The sequence below is a fragment of the Panthera uncia genome, chromosome A2, assembly GCF_023721935.1.
Source record: "Panthera uncia isolate 11264 chromosome A2, Puncia_PCG_1.0, whole genome shotgun sequence".
In the NCBI taxonomy this organism is placed as follows: Eukaryota; Metazoa; Chordata; class Mammalia; order Carnivora; family Felidae; genus Panthera; species Panthera uncia.
The window spans coordinates 49,028,165-49,053,722 of NC_064816.1; the positions used below are offsets into that span (position 1 = coordinate 49,028,165).

Below are 25,558 nucleotides of genomic sequence, written 5' to 3' on the forward strand. Positions count from 1 at the left end.
TGTTTGGCATGGCTAAGCACGCTATAAATGTTAGCTACTATGATGACAGGCCACGAAGTCTGGGGCTCTCCAAGTTCGGTTTGTAGAGGATTCTGCCCCCAACTGCAACAGCTACTAACCCACCTGCCCGGCGTCAGCGCGCACAGACCTTCAGGCGCGTGTTGCTCTCTCCACGACTGTCACCAGGGCCCGTCCCTAGCTCAGAGCTTCTGGGAGGGCGCCCCCTGACTTCCGTTTCCGGGGGAGTCCAGGCGGCTTCCGGCGGCGTGACCTGGGCGCGCTGGGCTGGCGGGTTGCCGCATCAGGAAGGGTCTGCGCTGGCTACCGGTAACCGGGCGGCTGGTGGGAGCGGCCGGGTGTGGCGCTGGAGACCTTCGGGAGGGAGGGGTGACCTTTGTCTTGCGACCCGAGCCGGCACCGAGCTGGACTTCAGCCCGATCCTATTGTGGATCCCTTTTTGTCCTCTGCTAGGCCTTCACCCGCACGCGTGGGAGTCCGGAGACGTGGGTTTTATTCCAGCCAGCGTCACTGATCGGCTCTCTCTGACCTTGGGCGGGATATGTCCTTTCGTGGGCTTCAGCTGCTTTAATTAGAAGATGGAAGTTGTATTCACAGGGATTATGAGCTCCTTAAGGGCTGGAACTGACTTTTATTAGTGTATATACATTGTTGCTTGTCCCGGCACAGAACTGTACAGTGTGGGTACTCTGTGCCTACTTAAGTTGTTTTGGGTCACGAAGCCTTTGAGAATCTGATGAGAGCTCTTGATCCCCACCTCCCACCTCTCTAAATCCCGCCCCCCAGCCCCCCCCCTCTTTGCTCAGATACAGGACATTGGCTTACTGTTTCAGATATTTCATATACTGTTTCTGCCCGTGGATCCCAGAGCTTGGCCTGTGGTAGGCATTCAAACATTTGCAGTTCATTAGGTCCTAGATGTTCAGTTAATCATTTTTAAACGCATGAGACCCTGTCCACTTCATAGGAGAAAGATAGATATCCTAATAGCAAGTTTTAGTCATGGGTCTGGCAGTATGTTCTTGTCCCTTACATCTCCCAACAACTCTAGGAGAGAGGTATTATTTAATTCCCATTTTGCAGATGAGGAAATTGAAGCATAGAAGAGTAAACTTGTTTTAGGCCATTCACCCTGTGAATGGTGAGAGCGTGAATTCAGACCCATGTCTACAGTTCCACAGGCGCATATTCTGAACTGCCAGCTGAAAATGGACTAGATTTGGAACTATATTTGAATGTGCTCTAGCAGCCTTTGTTTGGGAATTGAGCTGGCTGTTAATACAGATGATCGCAAACCAAACATTGCATGCTATGGAAATACTCCTATTCCTCTGTCTCCTTTTCTTCCTCAGCATATTGCTTGTTTAGTAATATCACAGTTTACATCTTACCCTCTGTGCCCATGTTCTTCAATCCTTTTATCTTCAGTGAATATTGATTCAGGCCTGTTGAATGAATATGGCGGTAACAATTGTGTGGCCTTGTTCTTCCAGCCCTCCAAAGCAGGTGTTTTTATTTATAGATGAGCTATGAGGTGATACTGTTTAGGCGCTATCTTTTTTTCTTTTCTGTACTGCTTTTAAAGGGACCGTATTAGGAATCTTGGAAGCACTGCCAACATGTCTGATGTTCAAGAAGCCACTAACCAACTTCTGGATGTGAACCTTCATGGGAACCAGAGGTCTATACAAGTGACAGAAAGTGGTCCCAGAAGTGAGTCTGAGCACCTCCAAGTCACTATTGGAGCCACTGTACCTACCGGTTTTGAGCAAACAGCTGCAGATGAAGTGAGAGAGAAATTGGGGTCATCGTGCAAAATCAGCAAAGACCGGGGCAAGATATATTTTGACATTTCAGTGGAAAGTCTGGCTCAGGTTTGAATGAAGCAATATTAAAAATAGTTTTCTGAAAGGGTCATTTTATGATTACTTTCTGATTTACAGACCCCTCTTGAATCTTTTTTGCTTTTCTTTACTCTGCCTCAAATCTGGTTATTTTAAAGTATTACTGCATTTTCTATTTGGTACTGATTTGTGAATTTGACTAGTAGATTTGCTATATTTTTAGAAGTGATCTTAATATTTCCTGAGGATGAATTTCACCAGAAAGAATCCTTTGTGACTTTTGAAGAAATTCTGAATATCTGCCAAACATCTTTGAATTTATTTACTTCAGCATTTAGCTGAAGTGTAGACTTTGGTGGTGAAGTGTATAAGGAGAGATTTTTCTTTTAATCTTTGTGAAAGAAATACTTGCTCAAAAGTAATTAGGAATCATTGAAATGGAGAAGTGAAGGTCAGCAAACTGCCATTCCACTAGAAGAAAAGCTAACCAGTATTTCATAACCATATAAGCATCATGAGAGCAGGAATTTTCTGAGTTTTTGTTTTGGCTAAAATCTCCCACGTTCTTAGTGTCTGGCATGTAGTAGAAATCCAGTAAAGGGGCGCCTGGGTGGCTCAGTCGGTTAAGCGGCCGACTTCGGCTCAGGTCATGATCTCGCGGTCCGTGAGTTCGAGCCCCGCGTCAGGCTCTGTGCTGACAGCTCAGAGCCTGGAGCCTGTTTCCGATTCTGTGTCTCCCTCTCTCTGACCCTCCCCCGTTCATGCTCTGTCTCTCTCTGTCTCAAAAATAAATAAATGTTAAAAAAAAATTAAAAAAAAAAAAAAGAAATCCAGTAAATATTTGTGGGATAGATGGGAAGCAGATATTTTCCACCCAGTATCTTAGTACATAACCTTAGCAGCTTTGAGAAGATAGGTGCTATTATTATCCTCATTAATCGTTAGGCTTAGGGATAAGTAATTGGCCCAGGGTCACTCAGTTAGTAATCACAGCTGGAGCTCAAGCCCTGTGCTCTTAACCACTGCACAGGATACAGTGTACTGTAGGGAGCCATGAGAGAAATATACAGTAAAGCCCCACTTGACTGTCTTCATCTTTCCTTTCTCCCCCAAACCTGTGTTTCCCAGGTAACATTTTAAAGCTATCCTTCCATCTTCCTTTTTCCTTTTCTGTAAGAGTATAGAAGCTAATGGGGAACCCAAAACATGGGAGACTGGGGAGATGAGAAAAGTTAAAATACAAATTATAGGTATTACCTATTTTAAAATCTTTGTATTTAATTTTTGTATTTAAATTTGTAAAATGTTTATTTTTTAGAGAGAGAGAGAGCGCATGTGCACGTGAGCACGAGTGGGGGAGGAGCAGAGAGAGAGGGAGACACAGAATCTGAAGTAGGCTGTAGGCACTGAGCTTCAGCACAGATCCCCTTGCATGGCTTGAATCCACAAACCGCGAGATCTTGACCAGAGCCTAAGTTGGATGCTTAACTGACTGAGCAACCAAGGCGCTCCCCTTCCCCATTTTTTTATTTAAATATTGATAGTTTGTGTGATTCAAAAGCTTTCTCATAAATTTGTTTCTAACATTTTTTTCCCTCCCCCAGGTTCATTGTCTGAGATCAGTTGATAACTTATTTGTGGTTGTTAAGGAGTTTAAAGATTACCAGTTCAAAGAAACAAAGGTGAGTTTCCCCATAGTAGCTGACTTTCAGTCTCTCCCCAAAGAGATTATTTCCACTTTTTGCATTCTAACATTTAGCATTACTACTGCTTTTATAATCTAGAATCCTGGGAGGCTTTTATAATAAAATTCAGAGATTGGTGGACAGTCCATCTCAAAAGTTGTTTTGAAAAAATCAATATTGTAGGTAGTGGACACAATGGGTGGAAAGGGTCAAAAGGTACAAATTTATACCATGTAAAATTACATGGAGATGTAATGTAGAGCATTGACTATATATTATATATATAGCATGTATAGCAATGACTATAGCTAAAGATACTGTGTTGCATTTTGTAAGTTGCTAAGAGAGTAGATCTTAAAAGTTCTCATCACAAAAACCATTTTAGAACTATATGTGGTTACAGATATGAACTAGACATTGGTTGGTGATCCTTTCACAATATATACAAATATTGAATCATGTTGTATACCTGAAACTAAAATAATGTTATATGTTATTCTTCTTTTTAAAAAGATGAGAGAATAACAAAAAAACAAGTAAGTGAAAGTCACTATAGAAAAACATCAAAGTGTATAAGAAATAAAATAAGTTGTGTGACTTTCTTACCAAAAGATACATACCTTAGATTAGCTTTACTGACATACATGGTTTTAGAGTAGAATTGCTTCCAGGCTATGAATCAAAGATTAAGTGACTGAGTCATCTACAAATAACACTTTCTCTCACAGTTCTTTTGTACAACTGTTACCTTCTCTAACATCATTTTTTGAAATATAGCTAATATGTAAATACTCCTTTACTTGTTAAGGCAACAGCTTTGTCTCCAACTTGTATTTAGCATCTGATTTCTAAATATTGATATGCTGCCTAAATTGAAGTTTGAAAAAGAGATTTCAGTAAGGTCTTAGTATTTTTCCACATTGTTTTTTAGTCAGGTTTCCAGAGTCAGATGCTTGAAAACTTTTCTATCAGTTTTATTGCTTATATTAGAAACACTGTGTCTTTTAAATCCATGATATACTGCCTGATTCTCTGATTTTTATTTATTGGCAACAGATTGATTTCCGAAGCATTGTTCAATAACCAAAGTGATGTGAACCCACAGCCTAGAAAAAATAAAACCAGACCTAAAAGAATTCCAACTGAAAATAGATTAAAATTTTATTAAGAATATAACTTTCAGCACTAGTAGTATAATCTTGCAGACTTCTGATAATCATTGTCAACTGAATCATGTCTATGAAACTAGACATAACAGGCAGCTGCTGAAAATTTTTGCTGCTTAGTATTTGGAAATTTTAATAGCTAATTCTATACATGAGTAAATGCTAACAGGCATTTTTAAAAACTATTAAAAAAATATTAAAAACCCTGTAAAGTTTCACTTTAAATTCTTGCATTTACAGCATTATTAATATTTTTGTATTACTTTGTGCAGTTTGATCTCTAATTGGAGGTGAATTTGATACTATGTAATGGTTCTATATGAGCCAGCTTTGCAGAGTAGCCTTGTAAGTTAACTGCCAGAAGAGGTTGCTGATAAAGTCCCAAAAGAAGAGCAGCAAGGATTAAAGTAGATTTTCAGAACTATGCAAGGGCATATGTGTGACCATGAAAAATTATTTAGCCTTTCACTTTGAGGACTTATTTGCACCATGCCCCAGTAAAAGCTTGTTTTTAAATATTTGCTTCTTGGGACGCCTGGGTGCCAGCATCCCACCCTGGTCATGATCCCAGGGTCGTGGGATCGAGCCCTACTTCGGGCTCTGTGCTGAGTGTAAAGCCTGGTTGGGATTCTCTCTCTCCCTCTGCCCCTCTCCCCTACTTTTTCTCTTTCTCTTTCTCTAAAAAAACAAAGCCAAAAGACTTTAAAAAGTAAGTAAATAAAGATTTGCTTCTTGCTTTTTGTTGACTGTCATTTTCACTGTAGCATTATACTTTCCCATGTCTTATAAAAAGGCTTGATTAGCATCCTGATAGGTCCTTTCCTTTTTAAGTATTCAGATAGTATCATGAATTGATTAACCTGTTTAAAAAAAACAAAAAGCTAACATTTGTGCTTTATATGTTTTTTTTTAAGCTAGGTAATTTAGGGGAAATTGTAAAGACCAAAAAGGATACGCAGTGGAAATGTTTGTTCCTATATCTCCATACAATGCAGTTCCCTCCCTGGAGGCAAGAATCATTCCCAATTTCTTGGATATTCTTCTAGAGATATTTTATAAATATGTGCATTTTATTTACTAACACAAATGAAAACATACCATACATACTGTTCTGTGCTGTGCTTTTTCTCCTATATCTTGAAGAGCATGCCAATATCATCACTGGATTTCACTGCATCTTAATTTAATCACCCCTATTTAGGACATCAGGTTTTTTCAGACTGTTGCTACTATGGTGGTTGAACAAATATCTTCTGTACATCCTTGCGTGTATTTAATCTGAGGGTCATTTTTCTTTCTTTAAGTTCCATTTATTTAATCTCTGCACAGGTGGGGCTTGAACTCATGACCCCAAACCAAGAGTTGCACACTCTTCTGACTAAGCCAGCCAGGCACTACCTGTAGGGTCATTTTTCTCATTAATAAGATAGTTTAACCCTCCCCTCCTTCCTTTTCCCCCTGAAGTTTTATTATTCATCTTAGTGTTGATCTGTATGCTTTAATTTCTATCCTTTAATCTCTTTTAATTTTTTTTTTTTATCTTTATTTTTGAGACAGAGAGACAGAACGTGAGCAGAGAGGGGCAGAGAGAGAGGGAGACAGAATCTGAAGCAGGCTCCAGACTCCGAGCTGACGGCACAGAGCCCGATGCAGGGCTTGAACTCATGAACAGTGAGATCATGACCTGAGCCAAAGTCAGACACTTATCTGACTGAGCCACCCAGGCACCCCATACCCTTTAATCTCTTGGTGGAGGAGGATATCAGCATCTCCTCTTTCCTTTCACCTCCAGCTACCTTCCAGTTTGTAATATTTAAGTGTTGTCTGTAGTCATAATCCCAGTTTTCTTTTTATCACTTGATTGGCAGTAGTTCAGAAATGATTGTTTTTCACCTTTATGTTTGATGAATAGTTTAAGTATAAAATTTGGAGTCATGCTTTTCTTCCTGAAAAATACCATAGGCTGTGTTCATTTTCTTCTAGTGTTAAATGTTGCCATGAAAAATTTTTGAAGCTATCTTGATATTTTTCCCCCTTACTTGTTGCTTTTTTGATACTTTTGCTTCATGCCCAGATTTTACTTTTAATCTCTGAAGTCTCATAAATTCACCAGGATATGTCTCATGATAATTCCTTGTCAAGACATGTCAGTCTATAGAGAAGTTCACATCCACATACATTTCTTGAAAGTTTTCTTGAGTTACTATTTTTTTTATTAAGCTCTACACTCAATATAGAGCTGGAACTCGTGATCCTGAGATCAAGAGTCACATGCTCCACCCACTGAGCCAGACAGGTGACCCTAAAATATTTTTTGTTTCATTATGTCAGATCCTTTTCAGAGATAAACCAGTTGTACATATGCAGGGTCTCCTGACTTTGTTTCGTATTTTATCATTTTCTTTGTATACTTTTTGCTTATTTCCATTGTATTTGCTTTACTTTTCTCTACATTACTTACTGTGTTTTCATCAGTGTCTTTTATATGTGGTGCTTTCTATATGGTCTTCATTTTGCGGTGTTTTTTTTTTTTTTTTTTATTCCACTTATTCTTTGACATCTGTGAGCTCCTGTTTCATCTTTTTATGGTGGCTGACCTCATCTCCTTTCCACTCTTATATCTCCGCTTGGAGCTCTTATTTTACAAAGGTATTTCCTCATTACATTTTTTATTTTGTTTTATCACAGTTTTTGAGGTTTTTTTGTTACTTATTTTTGAGAGAGAGGGAGAGAACAAGCGTGGGTGGGGGAGGGGCAGAGGGAGTAAATCCCAAGCAGGCTCTGCACTGACTGCCTGCGCTCAAACCCACAAACTGTGAGATCATGACCCAAGCTGAAATCAGGAGTCGGAGGCTTAACCGACTGAGCCACCCAGATGCCCCATTGGTCAAAGTTTTCAACTGCTCTGTGGCAGTGTCTTTCTGGTCCCTGTTTTTGTCTGCTCCCTTTGTTTTTCTGTTTCTTTCCTCCTTTGTCCTTTCTTATGTTCATATAAGTGCTGTGCTGATAACTTTTGATGATTGGTCATCTGTGAATGAGGAAGTTCCTCTTGGACCTGCTATTGTTAGGAGGTTCTTCTGGGAGAAGCCAGGAACTGTTCCAGGCCAGCAAGAAATTCCCCTGCTTCACTGTGAAGTTCCTTCTTGGTTGTAGATGAATGAGTTCTCTCTTCCTTCCTTATTTAAATTTTTTTCCCACCCCTGCCGTCTCCCCCTCCTTCTTTTTTTTTTAACAGCATTATTGAGGTATAATTTCCATACTATTGCATAAGTTCTTTTAACCATTATGTCTCTCTAGCCTGAAGGGATCAGCAGCTTCAGGGTTATTTACAGTGTAGAACATCTCTCCCCAGCTCTACCTCATCGACACTCTTTCCAGCAAATAGACCGTGTCTGTAAGATTCCTTGTTCAGCTTCCATTTCTCTCCCCTGTTTATTCTTGTTACAGATGAAGTTCAAGGAAGCTCCTTCTGTCAGTATATATACTTGCCCTGCTATTCCAAAGGAGAGTTTATTTTGCTACTTCTTTGTAGACTTCTCTGACCTTTGTCTGAGACCTTTGTCTGGTGTCTTCCTATACCTCTGTTTGGCCTTTACTGCACTTGGGAATCTTATGTTAGAATTGTTATATTATGGTTCAAAGTTATAGGTATCATATAGATTCTACTTTATCTATAGATAAAGTTGGTGGGGCACCCCAGTGGCTCAGTTGGTTGAGTGTCTGACTTCGAGTCAGGACATGATCTCAGCGTTCCTGAGTTTGAGCCCCGCATAGGGCTCTCTGCTGTTAGCACAGAGACTGCTTCGGATCCTCTGTCCCCCTCGCTCTCTGCCCCTCCCCCACTCATGTTTTCTCTCCCTCTCTCTCTCTCAAAAATAAACATGAAAAAAACTTAAAAAGATAAAGTTGGTATTTCTGTTGTTGTTGGTGTTTAGAATGGTGTTTAGAGAAAGAAAGGGGCTATACTAGTGTTCTCCATTATATTAAATCTCCAAGACCTGTAGATGCCTTTTATGGGGAAATAATTTGTATATAGAATTGAATTTGCCAAACGTGAAATTTACCATTATTTCATCAGGTTTCAAGTAGTATGAAAGCCTTCACTCACCTCATCCCCATTTCAAGTCTCAGTTCCATCAGTGAACACTGACCTCTTTCTAACTTGATGTTCAGTACCATATATTGTATATACCAGCACTCTGCAATAGAACTTTCTGATGGGAATGTTTTAGGTCTACTGTCCAACACTAACCACTAGCCATTAGTGTGTGAAATGTGGCTAATGTGATTGAGAAACTGAGTTGGTTTTTTTTTTTTTTTAAGTAACCTCTAAGCTCAACGTACAGCTTGAACTCATGACTCTCATGATTCATGTGATTGTCACATGCCCTACCAACTGAGCCAGCCAGGTGCCCCTGAGCTTTTAATTTTTTTTTTTTTTTTAACATTTTATTTATTTTTGAGACAGAGAGAGACAGAGCATGAATGGGGGAGGGGCAGAGAGAGAGGGAGACACAGAATTGGAAGCAGGCTCCAGGCTCCGAGCCAGCAGCCCAGAGCCCGACGCGGGGCTCGAACTCACGGACCGCGAGATCGTGACCTGAGCCGAAGTCGGCCGCTTAACCGACTGAGCCACCCAGGCGCCCCCCTTTTTTTTTTTTTTTTAATTTTTTTTAATGTTTATTTATTTTTGAGACAGAGAGAGACAGAGCATGAACGGGGGAGGGGCAGAGAGAGAGGGAGACACAGAATCGGAAGCAGGCTCCAGGCTCTGAGCCATCAGCCCAGAGCCCGATGTGGGGATCGAACTCACGGACCGTGAGATCGTGACCCGGGCTGAAGTCAGACGCTTAACCGACTGAGCCACCCAGGCGCCCCCGCCCCTGAGCTTTTAATTTTAAATCATTTTAATTTCAATAGCTACATGTGGCTAATGGCTGCTGTATTGGATGGCATGGCTCTGCACCACACATTTTAACATTTTATCACATATTATCCAGCAGCTGTTTATTGAAAACCATTTGTATGCCATGCGCTGTTGTAGGCATGTGGCTTATAGAAGTAGTCAAGACAGGTAAGGTCCTTTCCACCCTCTTCTGGGAGAAGCTTTCATAGCAAACAAAACATAAATCTGGTAACTTCAGATAATGCTTAGCTCTGTAAAGAGAATGGGAAGAGAATGACTTGAGAGGACTGCTTTATGAAGAGCAGGTCTCTCAGAAGATATGCCTTTTAAATTACTATTAATAATGACTAGGCGAGGGGCGCCTGGGTGGCTTAGTCGGTTAACCATCTGACTTCAGTTCAGGTCATGATCTCACAGTTTGTGGGTTCGAGCCCCATGTTGGGTTCTGTGCTGACAGTTTGGAGCCTGAAGCCTGCTTCGGATTCTATGTCTCTCTCTCTCTCTCTGCCTCCCCTGCTTATCCTCTATCTTTCTCAAAAAGAAATAAACGTTACACAAAATAATGACAAGGGAGCCAGCAGTACAGAGACCATGTGAAGCAATTATCTTCTAAGTAGAGGTAAAAAGAACAGTCCTGAGGTGATGTAAGAGAAATAGGCAGAGGTCAGATTATATTGGGCTTTTTTTTTTAATTTTTTTTAACATTTATTTATTTTTGAGACAGAGACAGAGCATGAACGGGGGAGGGTCAGAGAGAGAGAGACACAGAATCCAAAACAGGCCCCAGGCTCTGAGCTGTCAGCACAGAGCCCCTATGTTGGGCTTTTTAAGGAATTTAGATTTTTTTATGTGCAGTGAGAAGCTGTTGAGGGACTTTAAGGAAGGGAGGGGCATAATCAGATTTACATTTTAAAAAGATGATTCTAGGGGTGCCTGGATGGCTCACTTAAGTGTCCAACTTCGGCTCAGGTCATGATCTCATGGTTCATGAGTTCGAGCCCCATGTCGGACCCTGGGCTGACAGCTCGGAACTCAGAACCTGAAGCCTGCTTTGGATTCTGTGACTGTCCTTCTCTCTGCCCCTCCCCTGCTCACGCTCTCTTTCTCTTTCTCTCTCAAAAATAATATAAACGTTAAAACAATATATAAAAAGATGATTCTAGATGTTATTTAGAAATTGGATAGATAGGTTTTTAACTGCTTAAGGTTGTTTTTACTTTTTTTTGTGGTTTTTTTTTTTTTTTTTTTTTTGCTTTGTTGTCCCTTTTAAAAACTATTGCTCTTTAAAAGAGTATTACTTTTGGGGCGCCTGGGTGGCGCAGTCGGTTAAACGTCCGACTTCAGCCAGGTCACGATCTCGCGGTCCGTGAGTTCGAGCCCCGCGTCAGGCTCTGGGCTGATGGCTCGGAGCCTGGAGCCTGTTTCCGATTCTGTGTCTCCCTCTCTCTCTCTGCCCCTCCCCCGTTCATGCTCTGTCTCTCTCTGTCCCAAAAATAAATAAAAACGTTGAAAAAAAAAAAATTTAAAAGAGTATTACTTTTAAAAGTAGTGTGGGGGCGCCTGGGTGGCTCAGTCAGTTGAGTGTCCGACTTCGGCTCAGGTCGTGATCTCGCAATTTGTGAGTTGGAGCCCCGCATTGGGCTCTGTGCTGACAGCTCGGAGCCTGGAGCCTGCATTGGATTCTGTGTCTCCTTCTCTCTCTGCCCCTCCCCCACTTGTGCTCTCTCTCTGTCTATCAAAAAAAAAAAAAAATGTGTTTACACAGCACAAAATTCAGAAGGAGGTCAGTCAGTGAGAGGTAAGTTGCCCTCCTTCCCCTGTCTTTACCCACCCACTTCTCCTATCCAGAGGTAATCGTTAACACTTTCTGACTGCTTACATTTTAATCTTGAAGCCCAACTTCTCATCTCCTATTCTATCTTGTATTATGTATTAGTGGCTTAATTTGTGTATCTTAATTTTCAATGGGATTTTACTTTCCTTAATTGTAGGCATTACCTATTTCCTCTTTTGTTCTGCACTCCTACCACCTCCAGCATCTATAGGCTGAGTAGAGATTTGTTCAATGAAAGTGGTGAGAGGTGCATGGATTTCATCATTCTCTGTCTTTCACAGGAAGAAGTTTTAAAGGATTTTGAAGAGTTGGCTGGGAAGCTTCCATGGTCAGAACCTTTAAAAGTATGGAATGTTAACACCAGTTTCAAGAAAAAAAAAACAAAGCGCAAAAAGATAAATCAGAATTCAAGTAAAGAGAAGATTGATAATGGACAAGGAGATAAAGCAGAAGAGAGGGATGATAAAAAAGGATTCACCAACAAAACCTTAGATTCCCGTATCTTAGACTATTACGAAAATCCAGCCATTAAAGAAGAGATATCAACATTAGTAGAGGATGATTTGGCATCTTGCAAAGATGAGACTGATGAAGGCTCAAAAGAAGAAACTCCTGAGGTGCTGAAGTTTAGAGTCACGTGCAACAGGGCAGGAGAAAAACACTGCTTTTCCTCAAATGAGGCTGCAAGAGATTTTGGGGGTGGTGTTCAAGATTATTTTAAGTGGAAGGCTGACATGACCAACTTTGATGTGGAGGTATGTGCCCCTGATTGTGATGATTCGAGAAGGCCATCACAGACGCATAGCATTTTCAGACTAAGCACTTTTATGGGCAGTTAAATTGCGACCACATAGCTAACAGGGTGTGGTTAATAAGAGCATGGGCAGACATCTTGATTCAGATTTAGAATCTACAACTGCATAACTTTGGACAAGATATTGTTTCTGAGCCTCTGTTTCAAAGGGAGCCAGTAATAGTATATACCTGTAAGTGTGTCCTGAAAGTTAAATGAGATAATACATTTTAGGTATTTGGTGCGATACCTGGTATATAGTAAGTGCTCAGTAGATAGATGGGAGTTATTAAGACTTGAGTTTTCTCATCTAGTACTTTTTACATTATATGGACTTTCAGATTGTAAAATCCAACCAGAATTAAAACAGTTACTTTGTTTTTATGTGTCTTGGTTGTAGAGTTTTACTACTGAAAAGAAGTGGAGTACGTTTTTAAAGCAAACCCCAGCCTCTTACAAGGAGGTTGAGCGTCATTGCTCATTCTCATCCACAGCCAGCTCTTTATTAAATACTGCTAGACTGATACACTCACATGCCTCTTTTAGCATACTTACTCTTGATTCATATGTGGGCCATGCTTAGTAGCCTTTACAATTTCTGACAGCTCAAAAGGCCTCTAGCAGCCAACACTTTTTCCAAGAAGTCATTTTCTGTTACTTTTGGGAAACTTGAATCTAGGCAAGTAACTTACTCTCTCTGTATGCTTTCCTTGCATATCAAATGAGAAGAATAATTCCCCATTCCTTTTTATCGTGTAATAGGTGTTATGAGAATGACTAGGCTATTAGGACAGTAATGTTGAAAAGTTAGCAGCAGGGATGGGGGGTGCAGTGCTCAGAGCACAGATTCTGAAGCTGCACTGCCTGGGTTCAAATCCCAACTTAAATGCTGTAAGACTTGGGGCAAGTAAGAGGACCTCTTTGTGCCTCAATTTCCTCATCTTTAAAAGGAAGATAATAATAATACCTGGCTCACGTGAAACTAATGTCACATTGTGTGTAAACTATACTTCAATATAGTTTACAATATAGTTTACAATGTCAATAAAAAAATAAATTAAATAAATTAAAAAATTAATTTAAATAAAATAATTTAAATAAATTTATTAATTTTAATTTAAATTAATTAAAATAAATTAAAAAAATAAATTAAAAAAAATTACCTAGCATGGGGGAGCCCTAGGTGGTTCAGTCAGTTGAGCGTTTGACTCTTGATCTCAGCTCAGGTCATAATCTCACAGTTCATGGGTTTGAGCCCCACATTGGGCTCCACGCTTGCAGTGCAGAGACTCCTTAGCATTCTCTCTCTCTGGCGCTCCCCTGTTCGCTCACTCTCTCTTCTGTCTCCAAATAAATCAATAAAAACTTACGGGCGCCTGGGTGGCTCAGTTGGTTAAACGACCAACTTCGGCTCAGGTCACGATCTCACTGTTTGTGAGTTCGAGCCCCACGTCGGGCTCTGTGCTGACAGCTCAGAGCCTGGAACCTACTTCAGATTCTGTGTCTCCCCCTCTCTCTCCCCTCCCCTGCTCACACTATGTCTCTCTGTCTCTCAATAATAAATAAATGTTAAAGGAAAAAAAAACTAAAAAAAATAAAAACTTAAAAAATACGTATTAAAAAAATATATGGTTTGGAGAGTGTGAATCTGAAATGAGGTAATGCATGTAAAGTGTATAGAACAGTGTATTGCACATAGGAAGTGATAGATAAGTGCCTATGCTGCTGCTATTGTTAAGATCATGTTGGGGCGCCTGGGTGGCTCAGTTGGTTAAGCGTCCGACTTCGTCTCAGGTCATGATCTCATGGTTTGTGAGTTCAAGCCCCGCGTTGGGCTCTGTGCTGACAGTTCGGAGCCTGGAGCCTGCTTCAGATTCTGTGTCTCCCTCTCACTCTGCCCCTCCCCTGCTCATGCTCTGTCTCTCTCTCTCAATAATAAACGTTAAAAAAAAATTAAGAGAAAAGATCATGTTACGTGGAAGACTGGAGAACATTTTATTGTTACTTGAATATATTTCACTGTGTGTTAGAAAAACAATAGGATAAAATAGTCACAGGCATGATTAAGTCATTTAAAAAAACAAAACAATAGGTGATAAAGCAAATGTGACACATTGTTAACAGTTGGTTAATCTAAGTGAAGGGTACATTTTATTTAAGCGTTCGTTGTGCAAGTATTCTAGTAGTATTTCTGTATGTTTGAACTTTTCAAAAAGTTAAAATGGATGTTAAGCCATAAACCTTCAAAATATGTTGGTATTGTAAAAATTCAGGGACTATCTGGTTATAGCTAACTTATAACGAATGAAAAAAGATATTATTTCTTTTTAATATGTATTTATTTATTTTGGAGAGAGAGCGTGCGCAAGCAGGGGAGGGCAGAGAGACAGAGAGAGAGACACAGAATCTGAAGCAGGCTCCAGGCTCTAAGCTGTCAGCACAGAACCCAATGCAGGGCTCAAACTCACAAACTGTGAGATCATGATCTGAGCCAAAGTTGGACGCTTAACCGACTAAGCCAAGTAGGTGCCCCCAAAATTAACATAGATTTAAAAATTTGAAAGTGGTATAGACTAGATTATTTCATTTATATGAAGTTCAAAAAGAAGAAAACTAATTTGTGGTGGTAGTAGATTTTTATTTTTCTTAAAGGTTTTATTTTTAAGCAATCTCTACACCCAGTGTGGAGTTCAAACTCACAACCCTACGATTAAGAGTTGCATGCTGTAGCAACTGAACCTGTCAGGCGCCCCTATTTTATTCTGTCTTTTATTATAGGTTCTTTTGAACATCCATGATAATGAAATTGTTGTGGGCATTGCATTGACAGAAGAGAGTCTCCATCGAAGAAATATCACACATTTTGGACCTACAACTCTGAGATCTACTCTTGCCTACGGGATGCTCAGGTAAGAGAATGGGTTTGCCATCTAGATTAAAGTGACACCTTGGTTTGAATTTTCCCTTTAAAACACTTTAATTTTTTGTGAAGTACTGTGTTGGATTTTGGTGGGTAAACAACAGGATAAAAAGGTAATAGTTTCTTTCTTTCTCTTATATCCCATGTTGATTCCTTATGGTCCTGAAAATATCATTTAACTACTGTCTCAGCTTTGTTTTTAAATGTTTATTTTGAGAGAGTAAGAATGTGCGACCCACACATGCATGTGGGGAAGGGAGGGGCAGAGAGAAAGGGAGAGACAGAATCCCAAGCAAGCTCCATAGTCAATATGTGGAGCCCTACTATGTGGGGCTCAGTCTCACCACCATGAGATCATGACTTGAGTTGAAATCAAGAGTCGGACACTCAACCAACCAAGCCACCCAGGCCCTCTTAATTTTCTTGTTTTTGTTTTGTTTTGTTTTGTTTTGAAGTTTATTTACTCACAGAAAATGTGAGCAGGGGAGGGGCAGAGAGAGAGCAGGAGAGAAAATCACAAGCAGGCTCAGAGCCTGGACAAGAGCTGTGATTCAAGAGCTGTGAAATCATGACCTGAGCCGAAGTCAGACACTCAACCGACTGAGCCACGCAGGCACCCCTATATGTAATTTTTTTTAAGCTCTAGGATATAGAGTCAGCCTATAATTACAAATTGATTTTTAAAATGAATATTGATTGGTGTTACTTTATGCTAACATAATAGGTCCTTGATCTTACAGCTTCAGGAGTAGGCTGTGTGAAAGTCTCAGCTATTGATTGAAGTATTTTTATATAAGCTATTTTCTTTCCTATAGGCTCTGTGCTCCTCAACCTACTGATATAATAGTTGATCCGATGTGTGGAACAGGGGCAATCCCAATAGAGGTAATAACTTTTCTTTACCTTTTAGATAAGCACGTGATATATCAAGTGTTCTGGAACTAATGGGCAAATTATGAAATCACCAGCATGGGGTCAGTGGACCTAAAAGTGTTAAAAGAAAATTAAAAAAAATAAAAAATAATTACAGTAGTAAAGCTCGAATTTTTGTGTGAAGGATATAACCACCTATTACAACTAGCTAAGGACTGATAGATTATAAGTGATGGTTACTCCGTGGATTGCAGCAGAGGCTGATAATTACAAACTGGTGAGTCCCTTTTCTATAAAAGACAAGTTGGTAGACTTGAACAGAAAAGATATTGAAGGCATAAGCAAAAAACTGGAGGAAGGTGTTTCATCTCTATAAAGTGAGATTATGCTTCTTAACCCACTTAGGTTCTTAGAGGGAGTAAATATAGTTGTAAAACAGAAACCTATGCATGTTATTTAGATTTTTTACGAAGTCTAACAAGGTCACACATCAAATGCTCTTAAATAGTTTTCAAAATTACTGATACTGAGAGGATTCAAAAACTGCTTAAAGCAAGGGATAGAAAGGCATTTTCTAAGTGGAGAACATTTAACAAGAGACTGAGTCTCCTTGAATCAGTATTATCTATACTTTTACAAATAATTTGGAAGAGGGTACTTCTGTTTAAAATTACTTAAAGTTATGAATCATGGTATGTTCTTAACATACAGTATACCTAAAGCCAGCGGGAATATACTGAAGAAGATACACACATTCTGTGAGTGGGCAGAATCTGGACAGTCCAAAGCAGCCACAAAGGGAAAAATAATCTAAACTACAGTTAGAAAATGACATGTTTCATCTGGGAGTTGAAATCCCAGAAGGAGGGGTGCCTGGGTGGCTCAGTCGGTTGAGCGTCCGACTTCGGCTCAGGTCACGATCTCGCGGTCTGTGAGTTCGAGCCCCGCGTCGGGCTCTGGGCTGACAGCTCAGAGCCTGGAGCCTGCTTCCGATTCTGTGTCTCCCTCTCTCTCTGCCCCTCCCCTGCTCATGCTCTGTCTCTCTCTGTCTCAAAAATAAATAAAAACGTTAAAAAAAAATTAAAAAAAAAAAAAAAAAAGAAATCCCAGAAGGAAATCTTTAATAGTCTAAAAGACTACTATTTTCTGTGAGCTAGAGAAATTGACTCTCGCTAAAGAAATGCACACAGAGAAAACTCAGTTGCTGTGAAGAAAAATTCTGGGAACAAAGCAAAGTGTTATTCTCTAGCATTAAACCATGACCTGTCTATGTCTGAAATAGCATGGAAAGTCACAAAATGTCAAGAAATATACCACAGAGCTAGAGAGTCCAGAAGAGCCCCCCCTCCAGCTGAAAAAGATTAAAAAAAGATTGAGGCATTTCTACCTAAGAGTAGACATGAGGATGTCAATATTGAAAAAACGAAGCTGATATATAATCAGAATGAATGAAGTATGAAAGGAAATGACAGGGTATGTATACCGAATTGTTCACCATAGTGTAAAATACCTGATCTAGAGTACTCTTTAAAACTTTGCAAGTTCTATAAAATTCATCTCTTTCAAAAGAAGCTGAAAATCTAAACACATTTAGACCAAAAAAATGAGTGTTGGGGAATCACAATCATCTGAAAGGCTTTCATCAAATTCTGAGGGTCCTTTCTACATCACCCTCAAGTGTGTGGGCAAAAGAAAAGGTGATGAAGTCTTGTGTCCGTGGATATGGGTTATTACTCTTTACAAAAGAGTCCTAAATAGAGGGCAGAACTTTCATGTCAGACACCTTCTGTTAATCTACCTAGAACATTGTTCAGCCTAGGGTAGTGTGTCACCTCCTTCCACAGATGAGATGTAAGATTGGTATTTATGATCTGTTCACATGTTTTTGACTTAACATTACAAAATCCTTTCAGGGATGTGGTGGTTGTCATTCAGAGGTCTGTGCCGTGGTTATTACATTTTATTTTGAAATTTTCAAATATTCTAATATATCAGATTCTATAAAATTCTGTGATCACAAAGGGTATAGGTTGGTCACTTTAATTTGGGTACATTTTCAAATCGTGTTTGTATTTTAGGTCTGTAATGCCTACTATGTGCCAGACATTGCTGGCTGAGGGATTGAATAAAATACGAGACTTGTCCTTAGATTCCTTGAGAAGCAGACAAGTACAGAAATAATTAAAAAGAAGTACAGTGGCAGAGTATGTACAAAATGCTTTGGGGTGGGGAGGCAAATGAGAGGCAGCTTGGAGAGTTCGGGTTGATGTGAGAGGGCATGACATTTGAACTAGGTCTTGAAAGATAGGTAGGAATTCAGCAAGTGAGAAAGAACAGAAGGCCTTTTTAAGCAAGGGGAATAGCAAAGTTCACAACATGCAGTGTTGTCACTTAAGAAAAGCATTGGATTATTGGTTTGATTGTCTAGTTTATTGACATTCAGTTGAAATTATTTTCCCTTTAATCATTTTTGGGGTTTTTTTTTTACAGTTTACTACTTTGGTTTTAATATATACTATTGTCTTTTAGGGGGCTACTGAATGGTCTAACTGTTATCATATTGCTGGTGATAATAATCCGTTGGCTGTGAATAGAGCAGCAAATAACATCTCATCTTTATTGACCAAGAGCCAAATTAAAGAAGGGTAAAAATTTAATTTAAAAGATTTTGTACCATTTCTTAGGCTTACATAATCACTTTTCTTACCGACTTTATGAATTAATATCCCCAGTGCATGGTCATGGTGACATCCTCATAACCAAAATGCATACTGTGAGACTCCATTAAATTTTAAAACCGTTTATTGAGGGGCGCCTGGGTGGCTCAGTCGGTTAAGCATCCGACTTCGGCTCAGGTCATGATCTCACGGTCCGTGAGTTCGAGCCCAGCGTCGGGCTCTGTGCTGACAGCTTGGAGCCTGGAGCCTGTTTCGGATTCTGTGTCTCCCTCTCTCTCTGACCCTCCTCCATTCATACTCTGTCTCTCTCTGTCTCAAAAATAAATAAACGTTAAAATTAAAAAAAAAACGTTTATTGAAAATAACTTAGAACATGTTTTTTTTATTTAACTATAATTTCCCCACCCTAATGCAACTATGTTTATTTCTGTCTTCTCTTTCCTTATTCATGTATCTTTTTTCCCAAATAGTGGAAGAATATTGTGTTGACTTATTTCAGTTTTTACAAATTTTCAAACACTTTGAATATCTTTATATAGTCTGTTTTTAATAACTGCATAGTATTTCATTGTGTAGAAATACTACAGTCCATTTAGCCTTTCCTCTATTATTTGGCACTTTAAAGCAGTCTCAGAATTAGAAGAAACCTGAAAGCCATTTCCACAGTACCTGAGTGTTCTGTAGGAGATCCTGCCAGTGGCCTTCCAGTCCGTGTAACCATCTGTAATGACTTTCTCTGGAGGCTGTCAATTTGGTCTTTGCACAGCTTTGAGTGCTAGTCGTATCTTTTAGTGAACTGAATTTCTTTCTGTACCTTCTATAGAGTTTTTGTAGTTCCACTGGGATCCATAAAGAAAAATCTTATCTCTGGGTCACACGGTGATTGACATCAGACATTTGAAGAGTTACCAAAACTCCCCTTCTTCCTGTCCCACTCCAAATCCACTCTTCTGCAAGCAAAATAGTCCAAGGTCCTTCTCCAACTGTGTCCTTTTGATATCTGTGCACTGGAAGTCCATTGGCCTCTGGGAAATTTTGGTTTTTATCTGAGCTGTATGTTGTTACTGTATCTTAAGCCCTGGCTCACTACTCCAGATTATATTCAGTGCCACCACCTGTGCCAGCCTCTCACTATCCTTTTAGTTTGGGCCATCTATGGGAAGAATTGGTTGAAATGCCACTTGGTTTTCTATTTCTTATCAGAGGCCTCATCATAAAATTGTTTCTCTGGTCTCCTCTGCTGGTGCCCTTCACTTTCTTATAAAGTGGCAAGAATAGGTAGTGAGTGATCAGCATATTTGTTCAAACATACAGATGCTCCACATTCTGAATACACGGCCCAGGGACATCATTATACCAAACCTAAAAACAGCTGCCTCCTTAATGTGAGGTTTCTGTTTGTAAGTGAAATCAGGGGTTTTAAAATACATATAGTCATTTGATGCAGATATTACTTACACATATTTATTCATGTATTATACCATGTATTTATTATACATGGTATGCCTCATATTGTTTTATGTCTGTATGTCGGTTATCCTCTTCTTTGTTATTTTTTTCCCCCTATTAGAATCATCAGTGCTTCGTTTAGTTCTTTCATATACTGTTCTGTGAGTTTATGCCTAATGCTTTTCATTCCTATTTCCTGTTGAGGTTTTTTAAATTTGTTACCTAAAAGCTTAAGTTACAGGCTATCAATGTTGTTGACCATATCCTATAGATTTTGACAATTCTGTATTTTTCTTTTTAAATTCCTGGTTGTGTACTTGTCTCTCTGATCTAGTTGTTTAGGGCAGTGCTTTTCAAACTTGAATGTTGCACATGAGTCACCTGGGGATCCTGTTAACTACAGGTCCTGATTTAGTAGGTTTTGCATGGGACCTGGGAGTTTGCGGTTCCTAGCAAGCTTATGGGTAATACTGATGCTGCTGGGCTGTGGTCCTACTTTAAATAGCAAGGGTTTAGATCATTTTTTTGTACATAAGTAGTTGAAAGGTTTTAATTCATTTTTACATTTGTTTTATTGTGATGAGTTTCTATGGTACATTTTGTTTCATGTTTATCGAAATTTTCTTAGGGCTTAGTAGTCACCAGTTTTTTTTGAAATGTGATAAATATTTTTAAGCAAATTATTTCTTTTGTGTTTTTTGAATGTTTTATCTTAATTGCTTTTCAGGCCCTCTGTACCTTTTTTGTCTATTCTACCTGTACTATTTGTATCAGTCTATCTAGATTTTTAATATTGTTTTCCTCATTTCTTATTTTGTTGCAGTTATTCGTGCCTGTGATTATAAGACTCATTTTTTAAAAATTCATTCATTTATGAGACAGCAAGCAAGTGGGGGAGGGGCAGGGAGAGAAAATCCCAAACATGGCTCAGATTCACAAACCTTGAGATCATCATGACTTGAGCTGAAATCAAGAGTCAGACGCTTAACTGACTGAACCATCCAGGCACCCCAATACTGATATTTTCGTTATCTGTGCTTTTTTTTCTCCCCATTATGGCATGAGTGCCTTTATTGCACATTTTAAGTTCTTCACTAACTCTGAATATAATAATTCATTTCTACTCATAATCCTTGAGTTGCTTTTAATTCTTAGCCTGTGCATTACTGTCTTTTGTGTTTTTTCATACCAATGGCTTTGACTTAATGAGAATTTATTTCATTTACTATAGTCCTTATCTTCTGTCATCTGTTTTTTCAGCCTTTTTCTTTGCCTTATTTTTTATAGTAGAATACATGTTTTTTAATTTTCAAACAAGTATCTCTATATCTACTAATTTTACATATCTGTTTCTTTAGGTCTCCTGTTATTACTACCGAGACTTACCAAACTATAGAGGTGTCATCTCATAATCTTATTCCTGTGTGCATCGATGTTTTTTACATTCTCAGTTATATAATTTACTGCCTCATTACTGTTGCCACCTTTACAGTTCTTTGTGTTGCAATCTTGTTTACCCCTTTAGTTTTTCTTAAATTGTAGATGAAACCAGACATCTTTTGAAAACCAATCTTAACTGCTTTTTAAATCATCATTAGATTTTGTCATCATAAAAGTTTTATCACATGACCGTATGCGTTCTTCCGACATTCTGCTTTGAAATTTTTGCTTAAGTTAATGTTTGTCACTATCATTTTAGTAGCATTTTCTACTTTATATCAGTCTCTTCAGAAATGTTTTTAGATTTCATACTTCAGAGTAAGCATCTTTCCTTTGTCCCCTTAGCAAAGTGTCCTGGGGCTTGCCCATAGATGCTGTTCAGTGGGATATCTGCAATCTGCCATTGAGAACTGGTTCTGTGGACATTATTGTAACAGACATGCCATTTGGAAAAAGGTGGGACTTGGCTTTTAAAAGATTAGTTTTACCTTCACTTGTTAAACTAGTACTGAATTTGTCTTCTAAATCTGTTCATTTCTTTGAACTTATTCTATTCACTTAAGAATTATGAAATGATAAAACAAATTATATGATAGATTCACCCAATTTGTTTCTTCTGAGAACTCATGAAGTAACTACATTTTGATCTGACTGTCACAGGTTAATCCACTTCCTGGCCCATTGTTGAATTACAGGATACTATACAAAGGTTGAGGGAAACTTGGTTCTATTTCTCAGGATAAATATTTTCTCATCATTGGTTTGGTTTAGATGTTTATTTTACTCATTAAGAGAACTACTAGAGGTGTCAAAAAAATTCTGTAGCCAGTTCATCTGATTCATTATTTCTAAGCAGTTTACTAAATCTGATCACTCATTTCATTGGCATATACAAGTGAAGCTGTGGCTTCTAAAGGACAACTGTTTTGGCTTGAGAATTTTCTTACTGTAATGAGTTTTTCACTTCTCATTTCATGTAGTCCTAGTTGTTTATCTGTTAAGTGTTTGATTCACTGGACCTTCTTTTATAGGATGGGCTCCAAAAAGAGAAACTGGAACCTTTATCCAGCTTGCCTACGGGAGATGAGCCGCGTCTGTAGACCAGGGACAGGCCGAGCTGTGCTACTTACTCAGGACAAGAAATGCTTTACCAAGGTGCTGTAAATTAGCCCCGGAACTCACCCTGTGGCAGCTGTAGGATCTTTTAATTTAAACTTAGGGATATTAGTTTGAGTAGGATTTGTTTGCTCTTCCCCCCCAGTTTCTTGCAACAAGACCTCTGGTTGGTCTATAAGCAGATTTTCCGCTAATTACTTCTGTGCTTTTTGTGTATACACAGGCATTATCCGGAATGGGACATGTTTGGCGGAAGGTGCATACTGTCTGGGTGAACATAGGGGGTCTTCATGCAGCAGTTTATCTTCTGAAACGTACACCTCAAGCTTTTGTTCATCCTGTAGAACAACATGGGGAAAGAACTCCTTGGTGATGCAAAGAATAGAGATGGTTCATGGTATTTGTGCCTCTTGACACTGGGAATGTCAGCATGTAGTATTTGGTTTGAGAGAAAAATAGCGTTAATAAAATTGCAGATTAAATTGGTCGAAAGCTCTTCACCTTCATTAGCAAAAGGAATTGAAAGTCTTAAGCAGAGCTTTGGAGCTTTTTTGAAGGAGTAGCTAGGCAATTACTACTGAAAATGCTTTCAAGATCCAAAGGCTACTGGGGCGCCTGGGTGGCTCAGTCGGTTGAGCGTCCGACTTCGGCTCAGGTCACAATCTCGCGGTTCGTGAGTTCGAGCCCTGCATTGGGCTCTGGGCTGATGGCTTGGAGCCTGGAGCCTGCTTCCGATTCTGTGTCTCCCTCTCTCTCTGCCCCTCCCCCGTTCATGCTCTGTCTCTCTCTGTCCCAAAAATAAATAAATGTTAAAAAAAAAAAAAAAAGATCCAAAGGCTACTAAAATGCTCCGGGATTTGAGTTTCGAGTATTTCTTTTCAGGCTTCATAGCAGTTCCTATTTTCCATTGTAGCAGGTAAAAAGCTACCCTGGCTTAATGGAAAAGAAAAGAACATAATCAGAACATTTTGGGCCCCACTGCATTGCCTATGCAGCTTTGCTCTTTAGTTTTTTGAGTTGGCTTTACCTCACCTTTAAAAAAATGAAGCATTTACATTTTGTGAAATAGTGTTGGCCCCATGACAAGATGAAATCTCACAAGACCAACTGAAAAGTTTACCATCTGCCTTACAAATTAAAATATGCATGTTATTGAAATCAATACATGAAAATAGAGGACTAGGACTGATTAAAGGAATGGCAGATACTTTACTGTTAGCAGTATAGGACATTGCTGTTGTAAACAGCAAATACACTGATGAGACCAACAAGCCAAACTTAATTTTTCTATCAGCACAGAAAGTCACACATTAACCTGCCAAAAGTATTTTTGTTTTTAAAATGATTGCAGACACACTGATGTATCTTTGAATTAAAAACTTTATGAGAATTCTATTTTCTCTTGGATCTGTATTCATATTTAGCTGTTTTTCCAGTTGCAGAAAACTAAGACAGTAGAAAATAAAAAGAACATTAAGTCCTTGTGACAGTGGTGCTTGCCTGGGACAAAGAGTGGTTGGGTACGTGTGGGATTCTTTATAGTATTCAGAGTTTATTTGGGAGTTTCTGGCTGCATTCAGCCTAGATTTTCAGTGTCATGTTAGTAATATATTAGTACTACTCATTCCCTTCTTAAATAGCTCATGTTCAGACACAGCACTTCTTTCTTTTGAAAGAGTTCACACTAGCAGCATAGCCAACAGCCCTAGTAGTCTGGTTTCTCTCTGATCTACTACCCCATACTTCAGAATGAATTAGAAATGAGACATTTATAAGGGGTGTGTATCCTAGACTGGAGTTTTTACTATCAGAATGCACCGTTACACTATTTTGGGTTCAACATAAAACAATCTTTCACATCTAATACACCATTTTAACGTCTGTTGGTCAGTAATCTGTAGAACTGGGAAAGTACAAGGGCCCTATCTCTTGTCACCACTGTTTACCATGTGCCTGACAGTACCTACCAGCGTGGGCATAGTTGCTAATAAACAAGTATTTTTGCATGTTGGCCTAATTTTTAATTGTAACAAACTTGGGTTTGAGCCATCATAGCTTTAGTTCTATGAAATACCACTGTAGAAACATGTCAAGACTAATTTTAAGATGATGTACATATGCAGTGTACACTCTCTACCACTTTGCTATCTTCCTCCCATTAGGTTTTTTAATATGGTGACAACAGGAAATGGGCTGAAGACTGAAGAACTGGGATGGGGCTATACATGATGCAATCACCAAGTAGTTATGTGACCTTGAACCCGGCCTCCTGTACCATGGGAATGTGAAAAGGGAAGGGAATCTGAACACAAAATGACTTATGAACCAGACATTCTGTTATTGTAAGAGTCCATAAACTTGAGGGAAACAAAAAAAAGATTTCATAAGTTTAATGGAAGTATGACGGTTATCTCCTAAGGACTGACAATGTCTAGGGCTAGAAAGAGAAACATTTGTTGAAATGTTCCTTTTAAAATAGTAGGAAGACTTTCAGGAAACTGCCAAAACTGTACATTCTGGTATATCCATGTTAGATATGGCTCAGGTCTCCACTGCATGGGCCCAAAGCTGAAGATTGAAAAAACAGGAAGTATTTTTAAAAGGTCTGTAAAATACCAACAAGTCCAGTAAAGCTTATGAGTGTTTAATATTAGTGAGTTAAGCATAAATATAGATATCCTTATTTTCAACACAGCTTTTCCCAAGTTTAGGTGAGGTGTTTTGTGGGAATTTCAGGGGATATGGTGAAAGTTTTGTACCTTGGTACATTTTTTTTTAAAGCTCAGAGGAAACAGGTCTCTCCTGCACCAAATTTTAAGAATGTACATACAGGGCA

The 25,558-nt window shown here is 39.1% G+C and overlaps 1 protein-coding gene and 1 long non-coding RNA gene across 6 annotated transcripts in view; one reads left to right on the plus strand and one right to left on the minus strand.

Annotated features, from left to right (window-relative positions):
- The window catches only part of LOC125929603 (uncharacterized), a 54,333-nt gene extending 54,111 nt beyond the window's left edge, over positions 1-222 (minus strand). The window contains exon 1 of one of the 3 annotated variants that reach the window (XR_007459919.1): positions 124-222. This is a non-coding gene — a long non-coding RNA (uncharacterized LOC125929603). The remainder of the gene's footprint in view (positions 1-123) is intronic. The other 2 variants (XR_007459917.1, XR_007459918.1) reach the window with 2 other exon arrangements.
- A 31-nt stretch (positions 223-253) lies between these two features.
- On the plus strand, positions 254-24,145 carry THUMPD3 (THUMP domain containing 3). Of its 3 annotated transcripts, none has more exons than XM_049640929.1 (10): positions 254-327; positions 1,604-1,892; positions 3,467-3,544; positions 11,735-12,208; positions 15,025-15,155; positions 15,982-16,051; positions 18,569-18,684; positions 21,952-22,062; positions 22,638-22,761; positions 22,946-24,145. In XM_049640929.1, exons 2-10 carry the CDS (start codon positions 1,638-1,640, stop codon positions 23,093-23,095), a joined length of 1,509 nt encoding a protein of 502 aa, XP_049496886.1. In that variant the 5' UTR covers positions 254-327; positions 1,604-1,637; the 3' UTR covers positions 23,096-24,145. The 3 variants fall into 3 exon arrangements, with proteins under 3 accessions (XP_049496886.1, XP_049496888.1, XP_049496887.1); XM_049640930.1 differs by having other exon boundaries at positions 270-310; XM_049640931.1 differs by lacking the exon at positions 21,952-22,062 and having other exon boundaries at positions 255-327; positions 22,946-24,144.
- The last annotated feature ends 1,413 nt before the right edge of the window (positions 24,146-25,558 follow it).